The sequence below is a fragment of the Leuciscus leuciscus genome (assembly GCF_965113295.1).
Source record: "Leuciscus leuciscus genome assembly, chromosome: 11".
NCBI classification, from domain to species: domain Eukaryota; kingdom Metazoa; phylum Chordata; class Actinopteri; order Cypriniformes; family Leuciscidae; genus Leuciscus; species Leuciscus leuciscus.
The window spans coordinates 15,647,043-15,666,466 of NC_138735.1; the positions used below are offsets into that span (position 1 = coordinate 15,647,043).

Here is a 19,424-nt window from a genome sequence, read left to right on the forward strand (position 1 = left end):
GTAGAAATGGGCTTCTCCACACAGCTCCACACAAAAGTGACGCAGTGCCAAACGCTTCTCCTCCTGCATGGACTCCACCACTGCAGTCTTGATGTGACTGATCATATATATTTTAATCACAATTTATGGTTAGGCTAAAGTTAATCCTCTGGGGTCGACAAACGCGTCTGCGCATTTTGCTGGATTTTTGATGAAATATGAATATGCCTACAGAGAGCGCGCGCTATTGACGTCAACTCAATAAAACTCATCAGATGCATGTACTTTACGTCGTCTTGCGACCCTGTGAGGAAGTATTTATTTTCACTCAGACACTGGCCCCATTCTCCCTTGCACGGCTGCTTCGCTAGCATCGTCGGATGCCGATCGCGATGCGGGAGTTAAGACCGCAGTTTGAGCCAGCAGCTCGAATTGATATGGCTCTGGCCCTGTGTCAACAAACAATTCACCCTCCTCCACTTCAGGTGAAGTTGGGGGAGAAAAGTCCTCGACTTCAAATGACAGCTCTGTTGCAAAGCTACTTGCGTCACTCCAGTCACTCCCCATTTTAGAGTCTGACAGCAGCTGTCAATCAATCCGTCACTGCGGGTCTCAGGTGCACGCCCCCCTGCTCAGCCCCACCCTTGGTTCGTCCCCTCTATCTCCGCTGGGGTCTGCCTACTTTTCCAGCATTTTTCAAATATTGCCAGTGGGTGGAGTCAGGCTCTGACCAGGGGTTTACTTCAGTGGAGATAGAGGGAACGAACCGAGGGCGGGGCTGAGCGGGGGGGCGTGCACCTGAGACCCGCAGTGACGGATTAATTGACAGCTGCTGTCAGACTTTAAAATGGAGAGTGACTCACGTAAAGTACATGCATCTGATGAGTTTTATCAAGTTGATGTCAATAGTGCACGCTCTCTGTAGGCATATTCATATTTTGCCGCTATGTGAAAAAATCCAGCAAAATGAGCCGGCGCGTTTGTCGACCCCAGAGGATTAACTTTAGCCTAACCATAAATTAGGTTTACACCGCTGCGGTGGTGGAGTCCATGCAGGAGGAGCAGCATTTGGCACTGCGTCGCTTTTCAGCGCGAGCTGTGTGGAGAAGCCCATTTCCACCTCTATTGCGTTGGAGAAGCAATCCCGTGTAAAATGCAGGTTGCACTCTTGAGCTCTAGGTGGGAACTCACGGTCTTCCAGGCCAAGTGCATGCAACCACTGGCACCTAATTTCCAAGTCTGCTGAAAAGCAATGCAGTCCTGCAGTGCTGTTGCAACCAGCAACACTACACCTACGTACCCTCCTGACCACTGTACTAAATACAGATAAATCTACGCTAACTTGAAGCTATCCTAACTGATGCAATACTATGCGTGGTAGCTCGTACCACGGGTATGGTGAGCTGGAACCTGCTTACGTCACGGAGAACCGCTTACGTCACGCAGTACCACAAACATCCAATAGGAAAATTCAACTGCAGTAGCCACCGTTCAAACTGACGAGGGCAGCACTCAGACATTTTTATACCATATATTGTAGAATTAAAACACTTTATACACAAATGTCAAAAAAGTTACTCGAATCAATGAACAACACTAATAAAGCCCCATTCTTGCAGATCATTAACTAAAAAAAAGTTGGTTTAGGGTTTAGTTACCCTTTAATATTGATCAAGCAACAAAAGAAAAAGAGAAAAGCATTCACTGCTCGTTAATAGCTTTAAAAAGGATTAATTACATTTAATTCATACAAATAAATATGTCTGCTTGAAGGAATAAAGAATGATGTATGCAAGTAGTTATAAAGATTGCATAAATCATTCATTGAAAATAACACTGTGTTCTACTTTAGGAAAAGTGGTTTTATTTAATTTTAAGATATTTAAGTCACAGTATAGTTAAATCTGTATCTGTATTGCATGTTCAAACTTTAAAATCATTCATATTAACAGGTTAATAGATGTTTTCTCCGAGAGAAATTTTAAATGAATGCATTACAATTTAACTAAACCCATTATATTTTAGTCGACTAAAATATTATTGTATTTCGTCGACTAAAACTAAAACAATTGAGATGTCTAAAATATGACTAAAACTAAATGGCATTTTAGTCAAAAGACTATGACTAAAACTAAATCAAAATTTGCTGTCAAAATTAACACTGTTTTCATTCACCTCCATTCTCCCCACCACCACCAGAATTGTCCCTTCCCATACCTCCCAGGGGGTCGGCTGCGCCCCTGCCCTCGGATTGCGAGTTACAGACTACGCCAAAGAACTTTATATCACAATACTTGCTTGCTGGGCTGTTAATAAATGTATGCTTTGTTACGTGATTTTGCCTCTCGAGTCTTTCTGGTTGAACTGGCTGTAGCATTGTTTTTTTTAGAGAAACAAGTCTGTGAACTTATGTTTTTTTTTTTTTTTATAATTGCAAACACATGATGATATTTTTATACTTTAGTACAGTCAAAAAAATTCATACAGCAGCTTTAAAGGCTCTTAGTGTCTTGTATTCCAGGGGATGGTCAGAGGTATTTAAACCAACTAGCATAATGAGACCCCTTTAGATACTTTGGGTTTCAGTTCTTTATTTTTTTTATTACAATTTTACACAACATCCATATCTCATGAGCCAGCATTCAGTCTAAAAATGGTGTAAATTTGTGGGTTTAAGTGTTGCAGTCTTTTGCACCAGTCACATTGAGCACAGAAACTCCCCTGCATTCAATAGATGTGTCATGGTTGGTTAGTATAGTTATAGTTAGTTTTCTTGATGAGCACTGAAAAATAAGTTAACAATAACAGAGTACACAATAAGCAATGAATGAGTGTGCAAATGATAACATTTATCAATAATATCAATGAAACATTCATGCATTGCCTTTCCTTGTTTGATATGACCCTAAAACATTATTACTGTATTAGTTTATCTGCATATTTTTGTGTTATGGTTTCCATCCTCTTTGAACAAATGACAAACATAAGCACAGAATGAACAAAGGCTGATTGTAATATCTCGTCCTGTAGTGCTGCTGGGAGATCATCAAGAGTACGTCACGTCACTAAGTGTTTAAGAGATCTTGTATAAAGGAAGACATTCTCATGAACTTCTGCTTTTCTTTGACTGCGCTGCTCTGAGGTAAGGCTTGTCTCTTGTGAACTGACATTTTTAAAACTATAAATCACAAGAAATATATTGTAAACATTGAGTTCATAATAAGACAACACTTATTTATTTCATAAAGATATTAATCATGGAAGAGTCTGCAGTGATTAAATCTTTAAATCTCTTTAGTTAAACACTGTAATAACACACAAGCTAAAGGTACAATTCATTGATTACAGTTGTGGACAGTAAAAACAATTGGTTGTGTGTTTTTTTGTTGTTTTTTTGGCACACAAGTATATTTAGGTTATTTCCTGTTTGTGTCAGAGCTCCAGTGATGTCTGTGTTCCAGATCATGTCCTTCATCATCATCATCATCATCATCATCAGCTCTGTGTTTCTACACACTCACTCAGGTTGGTCCATATTACAGTCAGTTTATCACATTTACCAGCTAAACCTCTACTGATACAAGAGGAAAAATAGTGTGCAAGCATGTAATTGGCAAAGAACAAGAAAATGTATCGAGCAAAGACCCTTATCATGATTACTTTTTATGGTGCTGTTTTCTCCTTTTTGGAGCTCGACTTTCCTATGTGTCAGTGTTTGTTGTATGCAAGAGCAGTATGAAAAAAATCTTTAAAACCTTTATTTTAAGGCTTAGACCTCTCTAAGGTTTAAATTATAATGCACTAATGTGTTTGTATGTTTCAGCTGATAATAATATCTACTCTGCAGAGATGCCTGAGACAGTAACAGCTCTGACAGGCTCTTGTGTGCAGATTCCTTGTACATTCAACATCTCCAATTTTGAGGACAAACGTATCAAGACAAAATCTATGAATGGGATCTGGCTAAAAAATATATCACGGCATGCTGATGTCAACAGTTTCATAGCTTTTAATAGCAGCAAAAACATCATAAGAGGATTTAGTGACATACAGATGACTGGAAATATCAGTGAGAGGAACTGCACAACTGTCTTCTATAACATCATGATGAATCATTCAGATCTTTACTACTTTAGACTGGAAATGGAGCCAAATGTGTTCAGAGCAACGTTTAATACTGAAGATTCAAGAAAAACTGTGAGGATCACTGTCAAAGGTAAACGTCATCTCAATTGTCTTTAACATACAGGTTCTTATGCTTTCCTTCACTTGTAAGTCACTTGTTAAATTAAATAAATGAATACATTTAAATGTAAATATTATTTACAAACATCACTAAGAACAGCTTCTTAATGATGAGCTACAATCATTTATTTCTGTAGATTTCCCACAACCTCCTGAACTTAAAACCACTGATCTGAAAGAAGTGATGGAGAACACAACAGTCAGTCTGAGCTGCTCTGCTGAAGCCCCCTGCCCCAAACAACCTCCTACAATATCCTGGTCCAACATCCCTGAATCTGCCCACATTACAACACAGTTACAGGAGAAACCTGATAAAACCCAGTCAGTGTTTTCAAACATGACCTTCAAAGCTTCATACATGGATCACAGAAAGAACATCTCCTGCACTGCTACATATCCAAGAAAAACATCTGAAGACTCAACTGTGGAGACCACCGTGATGCTACAAGTCCTGTGTAAGAGATTAGACTGCTTACTTCCTTTAACATAGCCCTGTGCGTGCTTAAACGCACAAAGTGCTGCTTAAACAGAATTTGGTTTTTAGATTCCTAAAATGTCTAATGCACAGGTGTTTTACTGCTTTTCCTATTTATGTGCTTGTGTTTCTGTCAAAGTTTCTCCAAAAGAAACTCGCATCACCGTTGATCCATCTGCTTCAGTCTCTGTTGGCACTAATGTGACTTTGACCTGCAAAAGCAAAGCCAGTCCATCAAGAGAAATGAACTACATCTGGTACAAACGTGGACAGGAGATTCCAATAGCCCAGGAAAAGCAGATTACCTTCACTGGAACTCATAATAATGCAGGATGGTATTCATGCACTGCACAGAATAAACTTGGAAAACAGTCATCAGCAGAGATCCAGCTCACAGTTGAAGGTGAGTTTACACAGTCTCATGTAAAGAACAAGGTCATTTACAGATTAAAGGCAATGAAGATTATATTGAAATACAACATTCTGGTGGAATTACAAGTGTTTCACATCCTATAGGACAAGATGGACACTTTATGCCTCTGATTGCTGGTTGTGTGGGAGGAATTGTGGCAGTTCTCACGCTCTCTGCTTTTGGGTTTTGTGCAAGGTAAAAATATTCACTTTCATTCTGAATTAAACAGTAGTTGTATTCTTATTTTTTTCTAAACATCCGGTTTTAAGATGTACTCTGCATTTTTCTTGTGTTTAAGCATCAGTCAGTTAAAAACTGATTCACTTGTGTTTGACTTCATATATTGATCAAACAAACTATTAGAAAGCGCTTCAGTCGTGCACATGCAATATATTAATATTACATTATTCTTAATTTTAACTTCTCATCTACCAGGACATTGAAATTGAAATTATTTTGTTTATTGTCAAGTGTATAATATTCAATGTCAATATTGAGGCAAATGTAAAGATATTATTTATAACCATCAAACATATGGTATTTTTCATAACATGTTTTTTTCTGCTCTTCAGAAACGAGAGGTGATCCTTTTTTTACACGTATTAAGAATATCACATTGTTTTGCAATATATTTCTGTTGTCATTGCCAATTTGCACTTGATACGTTTGAATATAATTTTTGCCACTGCAAAAATAAACATTTCAAAAACATTTTGACCTTCCTTCTTTATTAGGAGAACGTTTTTCAGTGAACCCAGTGCCAATGAAAAGAATCGTTCTGGTCAGGTAAGTTTAGTTTAGTTTATTTTTGTATAGTTTTGTGTAGAAATCTGGTTCATAATAGTTCAGTTTTCTAGACATTTATTTATTGATTCATCAGCTTGTTCATATTTATGACAATTAATTTATTATTTTTATTATTATTATTTTCAGCTAATTATGTGAAAGATGTTACATATGAAAATATTTTGCACATTAAACATGATTGTAATCTGTTTTCATTGTGCACAGGTTAAAATCACAGATGTGGATTATGTCAACACTGCCAGTGACATCACGACCAATGAAATTTCTGATGATGAAACACTGATCATCTACTATGAAAAGACTGACATCTCAGAGCAGCAGAACTACTGCATCATCACAGAGACACTCTTCAAGCATGATGAATACACAGAAATAGAGTACAGAGTATCTTAGGGTTTGTATATTCCCTTAAAGCCAATTCACACTTCACGGACAGACACAGTTTCCCCTGTTGAAATCTGTTACTGTTCACCGCTTGTTTTCAGTCATTCAATCAGTGTTTGTGAGTCGTGGAATGTCTTGAAGTGATGTACTGTAATCTGGTGATTGTCCGCAATGGACGCTGTCTGTCATTGCAGTGTGAGTTGACCTACAGTATATACAGTGGGTATAAAAAGTTTACACTCCCCTGATAAAATAGCTGAATATTTGTATTTATTTTATTTTATTTTTCCTAGGAAGCTCTTAAGAAAAATGTTTAACCCTCATACGGTCCTCATTTCCACTTTACATAAGCTACTGTATGAAAAATATATATATTTTTAAATTTAATACAAATGATATGTCTTTTTTTTTATGTTTACTTCTAAACTATACATTTATGCTGTGTTTTGGCGGATTCAATTTGGGTCAGAACGGAACCCTAAGAGGGTTAAGGAAAAAATAAACCTAAAATTACCTGGTTGCATAAATGTGCACACTGTTTGCGATTAACTGAATACATTCAAACTCTTACTAAAAAAATCATATTTTAATGATGCTGATTAACCTTGAATAAAATCATCTCTTTCTGGGTTCTGTAAAATCTTCTTGGCCTTATTGCTGAAGCCATGGCCCACAATGAGCTTACAAAGGATGCGCGGGATCTCATTGTGAAGAGGTACCAATCAGGGGTGCGTTTCCCGAACAACGACGTAACTCGCTGCTTAACTACCATAGTACGATGCATCGTTGAAGAAATCAGCTAGTCACGACTGTTTCCCGAAACTGTATTGTCGCAAAGTGGTGGTTCAATCACGTTGGTTTATGACGTCACGCATGTGGTAGAGTAATAACTACTTTTAATTAATCTGTTTGAGATCGAATTAACGCTAGATGTTTTGCTATTAATTACAGACATGACATCTGAGGACTATTTCTCATTTTTCTCAGTTATTTTGCTTTATTTCCAGATTCAATCATAGACTCGTTCTTACATAGTAGTAGAGCACGTTCGCACATGTGCATTCTTCAAAAAACGGTGCTTTACATCTCTTGACAAACTAGACGTAAATTACATTTGTATGCATTCTAAATAAAAGACAAAGGTTGTACTGAATGTCATCTTGCTCATTTTGCTCAAGATAAGCATTTATTAAGTCCACATGTCATGCAAACTAGAAACTATGCTTGTAACCACAGGTCGAGAGCTGTCGTTCCAACTACACAACTCTGCAATGCTGTTTGCGAACACGATGTTCGTTAAACGATGGTTTTGGGAAACACAGACTCGTTGAACTACGCTAATAACGATGGAACTTGCGAACTTAGTTGGCTAATGATGCTTTTAGGAAACACACCCCAGGAGAAGGGTCTAAATTTCACAATGACATTCCAAAGAACAGGGAATCTGCCAAAAATTATGTGAAAACAAGATGAAAACTTATCAAGGAGGCTGCCAATTAAAGGACCTTCAGGAATATCTAACAAAAAATATCAAAACATATCAAAAAAAAAAAAAAACCATCTGAGCCCATCTAATGTTGTCATGAACAGATGATTCAAAATGTAACTTTTAGGCCACTAAACATTTAAAAAGCTTGGACAGAGGAAATACTTCAGATAAAATTAACTATGGATAGTGCCAAATACCAGACCATTTTGGCACAAAACCTGCAGGCCTCCATTCAAAATCTTAAGATGAATAGGTATTTAATCATAATAACCTCATACACAAATCTTATCACAAAGCATTTTGGGGTTCTGAAAAACCTAACTTTTGAAAACAGGATTTAAAGTGCACGTTTTTAGAAACAAAACTGTTATCACCTCTGTGCAAAAAGTCTCAGAACAATACTTTTTTGGAACAGTTATATATTTCCATCGAGGCAGCCGTAAACAGCCAAAACAGTGATGTTTTTGAAAAAAAAAGTAAATATTTCTCCCAAATGGATATGAATATAGGCTACTAAATGATGCCAGGGTGTAAAGTTACATTCAAGCTATTTTAAGGTATGAAGAAATTTTTTTCATAGGAAAAACGTTTAAATATGTAATTTTGGTGATCAAAGATGAGTTCTAAGGGATACAATTATTGACACAATATTACAGTTAATATTGAACTGTTAATATTTTAACACAATATGTGATATTTCCACACATACATATGCTTATCTCTCAGCACAAGAAAAACATTAATTTTCTATTCTTTAGTTTATACCATACCTGTTCTCACACTGCAAGTTCGCCTATGAAGCATCAATAAACAGTAGAACTTGATGAACATACAGTACCTGAAACAGAAAACTTTTAAAGGCACACAATGTAACTTTTGGCCTTCTGGCAGTTAAAAATACATTTTGCGGAAGAACATTATTTTGGTTGTACTTCGCCTCTGCGTTAGCCTGGGAAAACCCAGACTACTTCCGGCGAATTTTAATTCTCTCTCCAGGATAGTCTGGAGAAGAGCCCATTCAAACTCATTTCTGTGCCGCCGAAATCGCGGCACCAATCAGAAACGTTTGGGGAGGGATTTACATGATGACGACAGCGCAGCGACGCTGAAGGAGATTTCATTACAAAGATGGATGCCGCCGTGGAACATCACTCGTTCGAATCATAGACAGTATATAAACGAATCAGTAATCGCGTCTGTTTTGAGCGATTTTAACTTACCGTTTTCGTTAAAACCGGAGCAAAGAACAACACTCGAAGCATACGTCATCTCCTTCATCGATCTGATTGGTTTTATGACTATCCAATTGCGCCCAGAGGAATTTGAGCTACGTCGGTTGGTGACGCCCCTTTGGAAATGATTTGTCTACATAGCTTCGCCAGACCCTTCACTCAGTTTCAACTGAGAAGGGTCTGGTTTTAACCAGGCTACCTCTGCGTAAATGTGCGGATGAATATTTATCATACTGTTCATAAAATATTCACTACAAGTTTTACGGAATATAACCAAATTAGATGGAAAGAATCTCAAGTTGACTAGCTGAAGACGTTACTGTAGCTTTACCCATTAATAGACACGTTACTTCCTTGAAAATAAATTCCAGCACAGCGCTACAACAATCATAATGAAATGACCCTTCACAATAGATTATGCTTTACAATTAACTCTGTTAAAGAGTGTCACAACTTATCTATTTAATAAAAATGCCGTTTTGTTACGAGATCTGTTGCAACCTCTTTTTGCAAGCAGAAACTTCTCTGTTTAGTGTTTTTTTTTTTTAAACAGGTGATTACCCACAGGTTCAAGATTTAGTTCATGTTCGCAATTTCATGTAAAAATCATCTCGCTCAGTCTAAAATATAAACACTTATAATGGGCTTACCATAGTGAATCAGGGTAAGACAAAAACACGTTTTGGAAGAAGAATTGGTAGTGTATATCAACATTTTGAACAAAAAAGTTACATAGTGCACCTTTAAATAATATTCCCTCTGAAACTGTGGGTTTCCACATCGTATCTCCTGCATGAGAAGACTTTCTTTATCAGTGGAAAGGATGTAGTCTCAAAACTAAAGATGATTGGTGCAAGGATGGCCTGTTTTTGTAGGCCAACCTGGAAGTTAGCATCACCTTGGTTCCCTCAACAAAAACCCAATAGGATTTTTCCTGAAAGTTTGAGTTATCATAGTTTGCAAGAGCGTCATAATAAACACAACAAGGCTGTGAAAGCGGACTAGTGAGTAGAAGAGTTTACCGGTTCAGCTGATGATGTTTAATGTGCCAGACAACCTCTGTAGTCACATTTAGCAACTTGTTAGTAACCACCTTTTACAAGGCAAGCACTGTAAAAAAAATTACATCCCCAAGTCAAACATTTCTAGTGACTGATAACATCTAAATTTTGCAATTAGTCTGACGTATTATTTCTCATTGAACCAATGTTAACAGACTATTGCAACAAGAATTGCACATGGGCCAATTTAAAAATTTAGATGTGACCAGTCACTAGAAAATTTTGACTTGGAGAGGTTAGAATTTTTTTTTACAGTGAGTAAACAGTTTAAAAAAAAATCATAAGAGGGTATTACTGATGTATTTTATATTGTAGAAAAAAGCGTGAAAATATTTTGAGCCTGTGCTTTGAGCTTCACCACAGACCTTATTTCAGGCATTTAACCAAAACCCATTTAAAAAAACGATTGACTTCAGGACGATGCTAAAGTTTCATGTTGTGTCGAGCCTTCTTAGTGTTTTAAAAATTACGATTTTTGATGCTATCATAGAAGTGCCCCAAGCACTCCCATTCAAAAGGCAATCTGTCCCAAAACGAAAATACGGTCAAACTTAAAAGTGGCGTTTCCATTCTAATTATTCTTTTAAGCGAAAGTTTGCCTCGGGTAGATTAACAAAAAGACCCTAGGTTGCATTTTGGCGAGAGTTACCCTTTAAAACAGGCAGAATGCTAGATCTAAAGAGTCATATAGCTGACAAAAATAATTGTAATTTTTATGTTTTTGGTCAAATTTATTTAGGAAAGTATGCTAGTATGCATTACATGATTTTAATATACTTCGCTTCGGGGTGGGGTTTTGCTTCCAAGTCATTTACTAAAATTGTGTAATGAACGCCTAGCTGTGAATTATCCCTTAAAGGTGCAGTATGTAATATTGACAGCTAGCGGTTGAAATGGGTACTGCAGTCCAAATAAATAAAAAATGGAGAGAGTTGTTTCCCTGCCACCACCTCCTCAGACTCAACGCGGGTTGATTGATTGAGGACACACAACAGGAGCGAGCGCAATTGACAATGGAAGACAAGGAGACTTACACACTTGTAAGTTAATTTATCCGTGTTTTTATATGCTCCCGTTCATAGAGATTTTTAGTTGGATGCTGAAGCTTTTTAAGTCGGGTAAAATCTGTGATCTCGGACCCAGTTCGTTTGCTGGCTTCCATGGCTGCAATACGCTGTGTTTTCTGCCAAATGGCAACCCGGGGTGTCGAGATACTTTAAGAATGAAGAAATTAGGAAATGCCGGACAGTCTGTTTGAAGAGCGACCAGACCCTGAGAGGACAAAGGACCTCTCTGGAAATTAATATTTGAACTAGCCCTCGTGTAGCCTGACTACGTCAGACTTCGTACTTCCGCTCAATTTCATTTCGCTTCTGTACTCAGTCTGAGACAGCGTCATAGCTTTCCGTTTTCCTCCGGCCTGAAAACAGCCGGGCCAATCAACGAACAGAGGGCGGGCTGAGAGCCGTGACGTAGACGCTGATTGTACCGTGGATGCATAGATTTACTTCACATAATCTGCAGAAGTCGTTCACAGCCATGTTCACTCCGGTGTTTCGCTCGATGGTTTTTGTTTTCGCATCATATGTGTGTTTACAGTGGAAGTTAGATGCGGCTGAGCATGCGCATAACACACGCCATAACCAAACATTATGTGATTGGCTTACGGGTAACCAATGATTTTAAACTTCAGACAAGCGCCCCCCCGCGAGAGAGAAAACACTTCTCTATTATGCCATTCCAGACTCTGTCTACGAAGCAAAGCGAAGTAGCAGAGTTTGGTATTACCAGGCTAGCCCTCGTGCACTATCGAGACGAAAGTCTCACCTCAGAGTCATCCTAATCTACATTTCATTCCCTCTTCCCTCACCCCCTCTCTTTCAGGCTCAGATCACCTGAATTCGCCCAAGAAAATGTATAGTTTAATGTGAATGATTGTCACAGAGTATTTTTCATGTTTGGTATCATTTAAAATGTCACAGTGCGACTGGTACAAATGTCTAATTTCCAAATAAGTAAAACAAAAGGTAATAAGGTTTTTAAGAGTTTAAAGATAACTGACATATAAAGAAAGGTGATCTCCTGGCAAATGGTCACACACCCCCAAAAGGTGCAACCTCTGAATGCAAATTTCTTTTGTTAGTACATGTTTCCATGTGAAAGAGGTTTGTCTATATAATGAAATGCAGCCGGTGATTCGGGGCCTTTTCTGTACTTCAGATTCGCCCGTAAGGCTGAGATCGGCCAAAACTCTCAGCCTCATGTATATCTTATTGTTGGGTTTGCATCTCTTCTCATTTTCCAGAGTATTTGAAGTTTTGTATCGATTATCTTTGAATTGATTATGAAATTGGCATGATACATTTACCTGACATAATAAATTGTTACATTTGATTATTCTAACTGACTTTGGCATTATTTGCATTAAAGAGTTAAAAAGAATAGTCAAACATTCGCTCACATTTAATGATGCACAGATATCATTAAACCTTTTCATTCATGGAGTCAGATGAAATAACGAGAGAATACATATTCAAATGTATTGCATTTAATCAAAAAATACTTTGTCTCGAGAAAAGGACAGTAACACGTAAAGACCTTCCGCGCTGGTCGGATGCCGGTTTTAGACCGATCGAGCGCGAGTTTACAATACTATTGGGTAAATTGGCAGTGGGCAGGATCACACAGACCAAAACAAAAACCTACAAGGAACGCACATTTGAAAGTAATATAACTGGCTGTAGCATTGTTTTTCAGAGAAACAAGTATGTGAACTCATCACGTTTCCTAAATAATTGCAAACACATGATGTTATTTGTATACTTTAGTACAGTCAAAAAATTACATACAGCAGCTTTAAAGGGGTGGTATAATGCCCCTTTTCACAAGATGTAAAATACATATCTGATGTCCCCAGGCTGTGTATGTGAAGTTTTAGCTCAAAATACCAGAGGTGGGACCAAGTCATTGTTTTCCAAGTCACAAGTCAGTTTCGAGTCTTTGCATTCAAGTCTCGAGTCAAGTCCCGAGTCAAGACAGACAAGTCCCAAGGCAAGTCCCGAGTCAAGACAGGCAAGTCCAAGTCAAGTCGCAAGTCCTCGGTATCGCCGGCGATACCAGCTCGCTTTTTTTTTATTAGTGTAAAAGAAACTCATAAATACTCTGTTGACTTTGATTTTCCATAGGAGTTTCATACATCAATCGATTCTGTTAAATGTGTATTATTTTTGTGTATACTCACAATAAAAACAAAGTGTTGTGCTTTTTGCCAAATAAAGAAAAATAAACACGAAGCGAGTTCTGCCTTCTCTCTGCCAGTGAAGTCCATTCTGAAACGCGTCCGAAAATTAACAATAACTCAGCGAATACTCAGTCAAACAGACATACAGACAGACAGGCATGAAGCTTGAATTCTCTTCTTTTAAATGAAGTCATTTATATAAAAAAACAATTATTCTCATCTTGTGAAATCTGTATTAAAAGAGAGCGATTCCAGTCGAGCTCATCTCATCTCATTACGTTATAATCGGCCCCGCCCACGGAGAGCGCGCACTATTCAAACGCAAATGGCTGAGGCAATCCTGTGAACGCCCCCATCAGCTCGAGAAAACACACACGTTTATTTAGATCATTGTTTACACCGTCTTGCAGCGCTGTGAGGAATAATACTAATCGAAAATGTCCCTCAGAAGTGCGGGTATATCGAGGAGCGAGCTGAGGAATACAAGTAAGTTTTTTCCTTCTCACGTGAATTTCTTCACGTGGGTTTCTGTTTATGAATGAATAAACGGCATGAATGCGCGCTGTTTACCACAGCTGGCAAAGACAGTTTAAATTTAAATCGCGTGTGTGAATGAATGATGATGTTTTAGCAAACTGTATTGCTATACTGAGATAAGTAAACATCGACTGAATGTTGAAATAAAATGTAGGCTATTTGTATAAGCAACGTATTAAACTGCAAATTAACAATATGCCCTAATATTTCATGAAAACAACGTTACAGTCAGACGAAATATGAAAGACAACATTTTGTTTAGTAGATTTGGGTACAGTTTTTACTGTAGAATATACTGCCACATCAAATAAGCTTTTGTTTAGCCATTTCTATATATAAAATACGATTTTTGTCAAAAATAAAGTCATCAACTAAGATGTTAGCTGTTCCAATGTTGGTTATATTCAAACTAATGAATACATAGATAAAATGTAGGGCCTATAATCTTTTTTTTTTACAAAGAAAGAGTACACTTGAAATATTGTTGAAATTGTAATTATTGTTGTAATTGTAACCATTTTAATAAAATAGCAAAACATATTTACAAGATAGATGTAAGCAAAATCTTAAATGGTCAATATAAGTCTTCTTCTAAATATATCTTTTGTCCTTTCATTGTGGCTCAGTCAGTGTCACACCTGAGTGAATGGCTCATCATTATGCAGAGTGGGTGTATTCTAAGGTGTAAACCACTCCTCGTTCACGCCCCCTCGCATATTGGCTTTCCAAGCAAAACCTGTTTTAAATCAATTTAAATCAATGTATGGTTTTATGTGAACGATAAAGCAAGACTATTTTCACATAATTTTGAAGAAAAAACTATAGGCGACGACATCCATAAGTCAAAAGTCTTATTGCCACATATTTAGTATGTGTTTTGTGGTCTTATTTCAAAAATTTTAATTTTTAGTTTTTTCGATAACCACGCATAAACATTATTCTCTCAAAAATGAAAACATGTACATACATGTGGCTCACATATTATTGTAGTCCTGTTTGTGCTATATAGAGTGAATTTACACCTTTGCCATTAATATGTTTATAAGCAACTGAAAAAAGCACAAATGTCAGGGCATGTCAGAACACCCCCAGGGCCCAAAAAAACGCTCAGACTCCAGAGGGTTAAGCTTCAAGTCTTAAACAAGTCATTAGTGCTTTTTGCACAAAATAGTGTCTCAGTGTTAATTACTATAGTAAAGGAAATATATACTCATTTATATCAGGAAGGCTTTTAAAATATGTTCATGACTTAGCAGTTAAATTTCATGATTGCAATAAAATTTTCACTAAGGGCACCCATCTATCTCAGTTCAATTTAGGGATTGTTCTTAACGTGTGACAAAATAAGGAAAAGGCAGTGAAAAAAAAAAACAATTTTATTGGTTACAGAGTAACAAAGGCAAAATCATTTCATAGAAATAACTGTTACACATTTTGTAGGTGTGTGAGAAAGAATGTGTCTATGAGTGTATCTAAGCCATTATTTGGAACCTAAAATAAACCAAACAAGAAAAAACTAACTTTAGTTTTAAAACTCAACAAAATTTAAATTAATCGTGATTTGCTATACATTAAGTTTAAAATATTGAGTCCCTGGTTAAATTATTTTGTTAACGCGACAGTAATTGTAGAACATTCCTATTTCCATGGCAAAGTGAGTGTCACGTGATACTTTTTGGGGCTACGTGCCTGTCATTTTTACAAAACGTGAATCCATCCATTTCTCCCAAAAGACATGTAAGTGAGTGGCTGGTGAACAGGGAGAAGACTTTATAGTTCCCTATAGACTAAAATGTGCATTTGTTGTGAAAAAAAACAAAACAAAAAAACATTATTTGGTTGAAAACTGTCTGAACGTGTGATAAATGACAACTGACAAGCGCTGCTGAACTATGCAAACAAGTTTTGGCTCAGTGCCAAAAGTGCGAAAGCAGTAATCAGCGCTGTGATCATGCGTCAATGATACAGTGTTATACTACAGTGATTACAACTCTGATCTGTGGTTTTAGAAGGTAGGTCAAGTCTCTCCAAGTCACAGGGCTCAAGTCCGAGTCGAGTCGCAAGTCATCTTTGATTATGTCAAGTCGAGTCGCATGACACACCCCTGCAAAATACCTCACAGATTATTTTTTACAGCATGTTAAAATTGTTCCTTTTTGAGGGTGAGCAAAACCGTGTCGTTTTGTGTGTCCCTTTAAAGCTGCAATAGGTAACTCTTGTAAAAATTATTTTTTTACATATTTGTTAAAACTGTCATTATGTTCTGACAGTAGAATATGAGACAGATAATCAGTGAAAAAATCAAGCTCCTCTGGCTCCTCCCAGTGGTCCTATTGCCATTTGCAGAAATACACCGCTCCCGGTCAGAAACAACCAATCAGAGCCAGGAGGAATGTCTTAGCTCGTATACGCGCTGATCACACCCCTCTCTTGCACAGCGCGTACCGTTCATCGTTCAAAATCAAGATTGCCGGTGTGCCGCAGCTGTGCTAATGGCGGACAAACAACCAAAACTGCCAATTTCTCGAGTGTCACCAGCTCATGCAACAAAGACAGGTAAACGGAAAAAGACAGATGACAATAAACAAGCGAAAAAGAAAGAATTAGAAATAGAGTAAATTCCTTGTCGGAGCCCATTGACTCAGTGTCAAAACTCTATAGCCGCATAACATACAGATAAAATGTCACGCACTGTGCAAAGCAACAATTGAAACCTGCTAATTCACTGGCTTGTCATGTTGCTGAAATAATGTACTAGCAAACCTTATTTAGCATTACATATCGCTAGAATAATTACTTACATACTGTAACGTTAGTTACCATTATATTATCTTACTAGCTATTTATAACTTATAGAAAGAGTGCAACGTTATAAAGTTACATTACATGTATTGCAAAATACGTAATGATTTGAGGACCAAGTTTGTAGTCAAAGTATGGGCAGGCCATAGTCAATGTAAAGCATATTGTTGATGTTTCGTCCCTACCAGTGAATGTGCCATAACTGTTTATCCGCCGTCATCGGTGACCCTGCTTACTAGCCTGCGCGTTCACGGCAGGCTCCGTTGTGGGGGAGGAGCTGTGGAGGGAGGGCTGTAGCGCAGCAGAGAGCAAGGGGGAGTGACCTGTAAGTTGTGCTTGTTCAAATTTTTCAGGCTAAGTCAACGTTTTCTAAAAACTCCCTACTGCAGCTTTAAATGCAAATGAGCTGTTGCTCCTGGCACAGAGGGCGGAGCTTCAAGAGCTTGTGAGTGTTAGCAGCTCCGATTACCTCATGCAGACAAGCACTAAAATGTTAGAAACTGTTCGGACAATGATGGAGAGACTCAAGAAGAAGAAGTGACAAATGTAGAATGCAACAGGACATTAGTTGATGAATTTATGTTGCTGATGTGGAGTTAACTATCTTCAAGTATTTGAGTAGCATATTCTGTCATGATAATCTATAAATCGCTTGTGTGGGAACTGTTGTAAGATGCCTACAGAGCGACACTGCATGTGAAAAGACGGATGTGACAGCTTGAGCAGACTCTCAAATGTGCTCTACTGCAAAAACTCTTCCTCTTCTCAACATGGACTGCATGTTCCCAGGGGCGGGGTTTATGTACATTTTAGGGTTAGTGATGTCACTATCCCGGGAGGAATCTTGTGTAGTCCCTACCAGCCGTTTGTTGTAGTCCTTAAAAAACATTTTCTTTAAAAGCAAATATCTTCCTTTGTTTTGAACTTTAAGCGTTGTAACTTTGCAGATGTTGCAGACATTACACACTAACTAAAGTTAGAAAAGTGAAATCATAATCAACCACCCCTTTAAAGGCTCTGTGTGTCTTCCTGTGTTACAGGGGGTGGTCAGAGGTATTAGGACATCACATCACTAAAACTATTTAAACCAACTAGCAGAATGAGACACCTTTAGAAACTTTGGGTTTCAGTTCCTTTTTTAAATTATTTGTTTGCACACAAGCAAATGCGAACATTTATCAATACAATCAAACAAACATTCATACATTACCTTTCCTTGTTTGATATGACCCTATAAACATTATTATTGAATTTGAGTTTATCTGCATATTTTTGTTTAATGGTTTCCATCCTCTTTGAACGACTGACAAACATAAGCACAGAATGAACAAAGGCTGATTGTAATATCTCGTCCTGTAGTGCTGCTGGGAGATCGTCAAGAGTACGTCACATCACTAAGTGTTTAAGAGATCTTGCATAAAGGAAGACATTTTCATGAACTTCTGCTTTTCTTTGACTGCGCTGCTCTGAGGTAAGGCTTGTCTCTTGTGAATTTTAAGAAACATGTTGTAAACATTAAGTTCATGACAACACTTATTTATTTGATAAAGGGTAACACTTTATAAATATAGCTGCTAGCAGCCATTATCGGGGCCAAGCGCAAGAAGACGATAAGTCATGCCAACATGGCTGGGAGTGTCAGACCAAATGCAACTATGCAACTATTTATAAATAAAAAGTTAATGATTAACTAATCACTTACAAAACATGAATATGCATTCATAATTGATTAATAAGTGGTAACATTTTATGAATGTTTTGTTAAATCAGTTATAAGTCATTTATAAATTATTAGGTAATGATGAGCTAATTATTTACAAAACATGACTATAACACGTTTCCGTGTGATGAATAGTTTACACTTTAGATTAGGGGATGCAGAAAGTGTTGTAAATGACTTGTATAGATATACAGATCATTTGAAACAGATCAGAAAGATCTACAAATGATCTGTCACACATTTACAAGTGATGAATAATTTACACTTTAGATTAGGGTAGGCAGAAAGCTTTGTAAATTATTTATTAATGCGTTCACACATCATCTATAACAGGTGTTGAACACTTTGTAGTGTGTACTGCAGTGTACATGTTGACTGGTGAGGTTGCCTGGTTGACTGTGCACATGATGTGAGCATCAGTTGAAGGTAAAGCCAGTTCTACCAGAAAGACTCGGGAGAATAAATACTATAACAATTAACATTTATTAACAGCCCAACAAGCAATCAAGTTCTTTGGCATAGGCCCCGTCCGTAGCTTGCAATCCGAGGGTCCGAATCTGCATATCCTGCCTGAAGATGAAGGCAGGGGCGCAGCCGACCCCCTGCAAGGTATAGGAAGGGACCATCCTGGTGGTGGTGGGGTGGATGGAGGGAAGAGACCATCCTGGTGGTGTTGGGGGGGATGGAGAGAAATACCCATCTTGGTGGTGGTGGGGAGGATGGAGGTGAATTGAAGCGTCAGCATGTGCGAACTCAGACGTGTGTAAGTACCAATCTTTTATACCACAAGTATAGGAATATGATTGGATAGATGAGAAAGTAATAAGTGACGTAACAATTGAGTCTTCCCGGCAGAACTTATGCTAGAGCTTAGTTAGTTTATCATTTTTTAATGATTAACCATCGTTTATTGAGATAATGATACTAAAACAATGTTGACATTTATAAGTTATTAATAATGTATCAACTAATGACTTAATAACCATCTACTAATGATCTGTTTGATTTACTTAATCATTTAAAATCTTTTAAGATGACTT

General features: G+C 37.6%; 1 protein-coding gene across 6 annotated transcripts in view; it reads left to right on the forward strand.

The window, feature by feature from the left end:
- LOC309509901 (B-cell receptor CD22-like) overlaps nucleotides 1-19,424 on the forward strand; it is a 64,486-nt gene that overhangs the window by 34,302 nt on the left and 10,760 nt on the right. For 2 of the 6 annotated variants that reach the window (XM_082184887.1, XM_082184890.1), the window contains one exon: nucleotides 3,803-4,195. The exons of 2 other annotated variants lie outside the window; for them this stretch is intronic. In XM_082184887.1, the coding sequence (XP_082041013.1) occupies nucleotides 3,803-4,195 (393 nt within the window). Of the gene's footprint in view, nucleotides 1-3,802; nucleotides 4,196-4,361; nucleotides 4,680-4,838; nucleotides 5,103-5,215; nucleotides 5,307-5,845; nucleotides 5,898-6,122; nucleotides 7,067-19,424 lie in introns of those variants that run through there. 2 more of the 6 variants (XM_082184888.1, XM_082184886.1) reach the window with 2 other exon arrangements.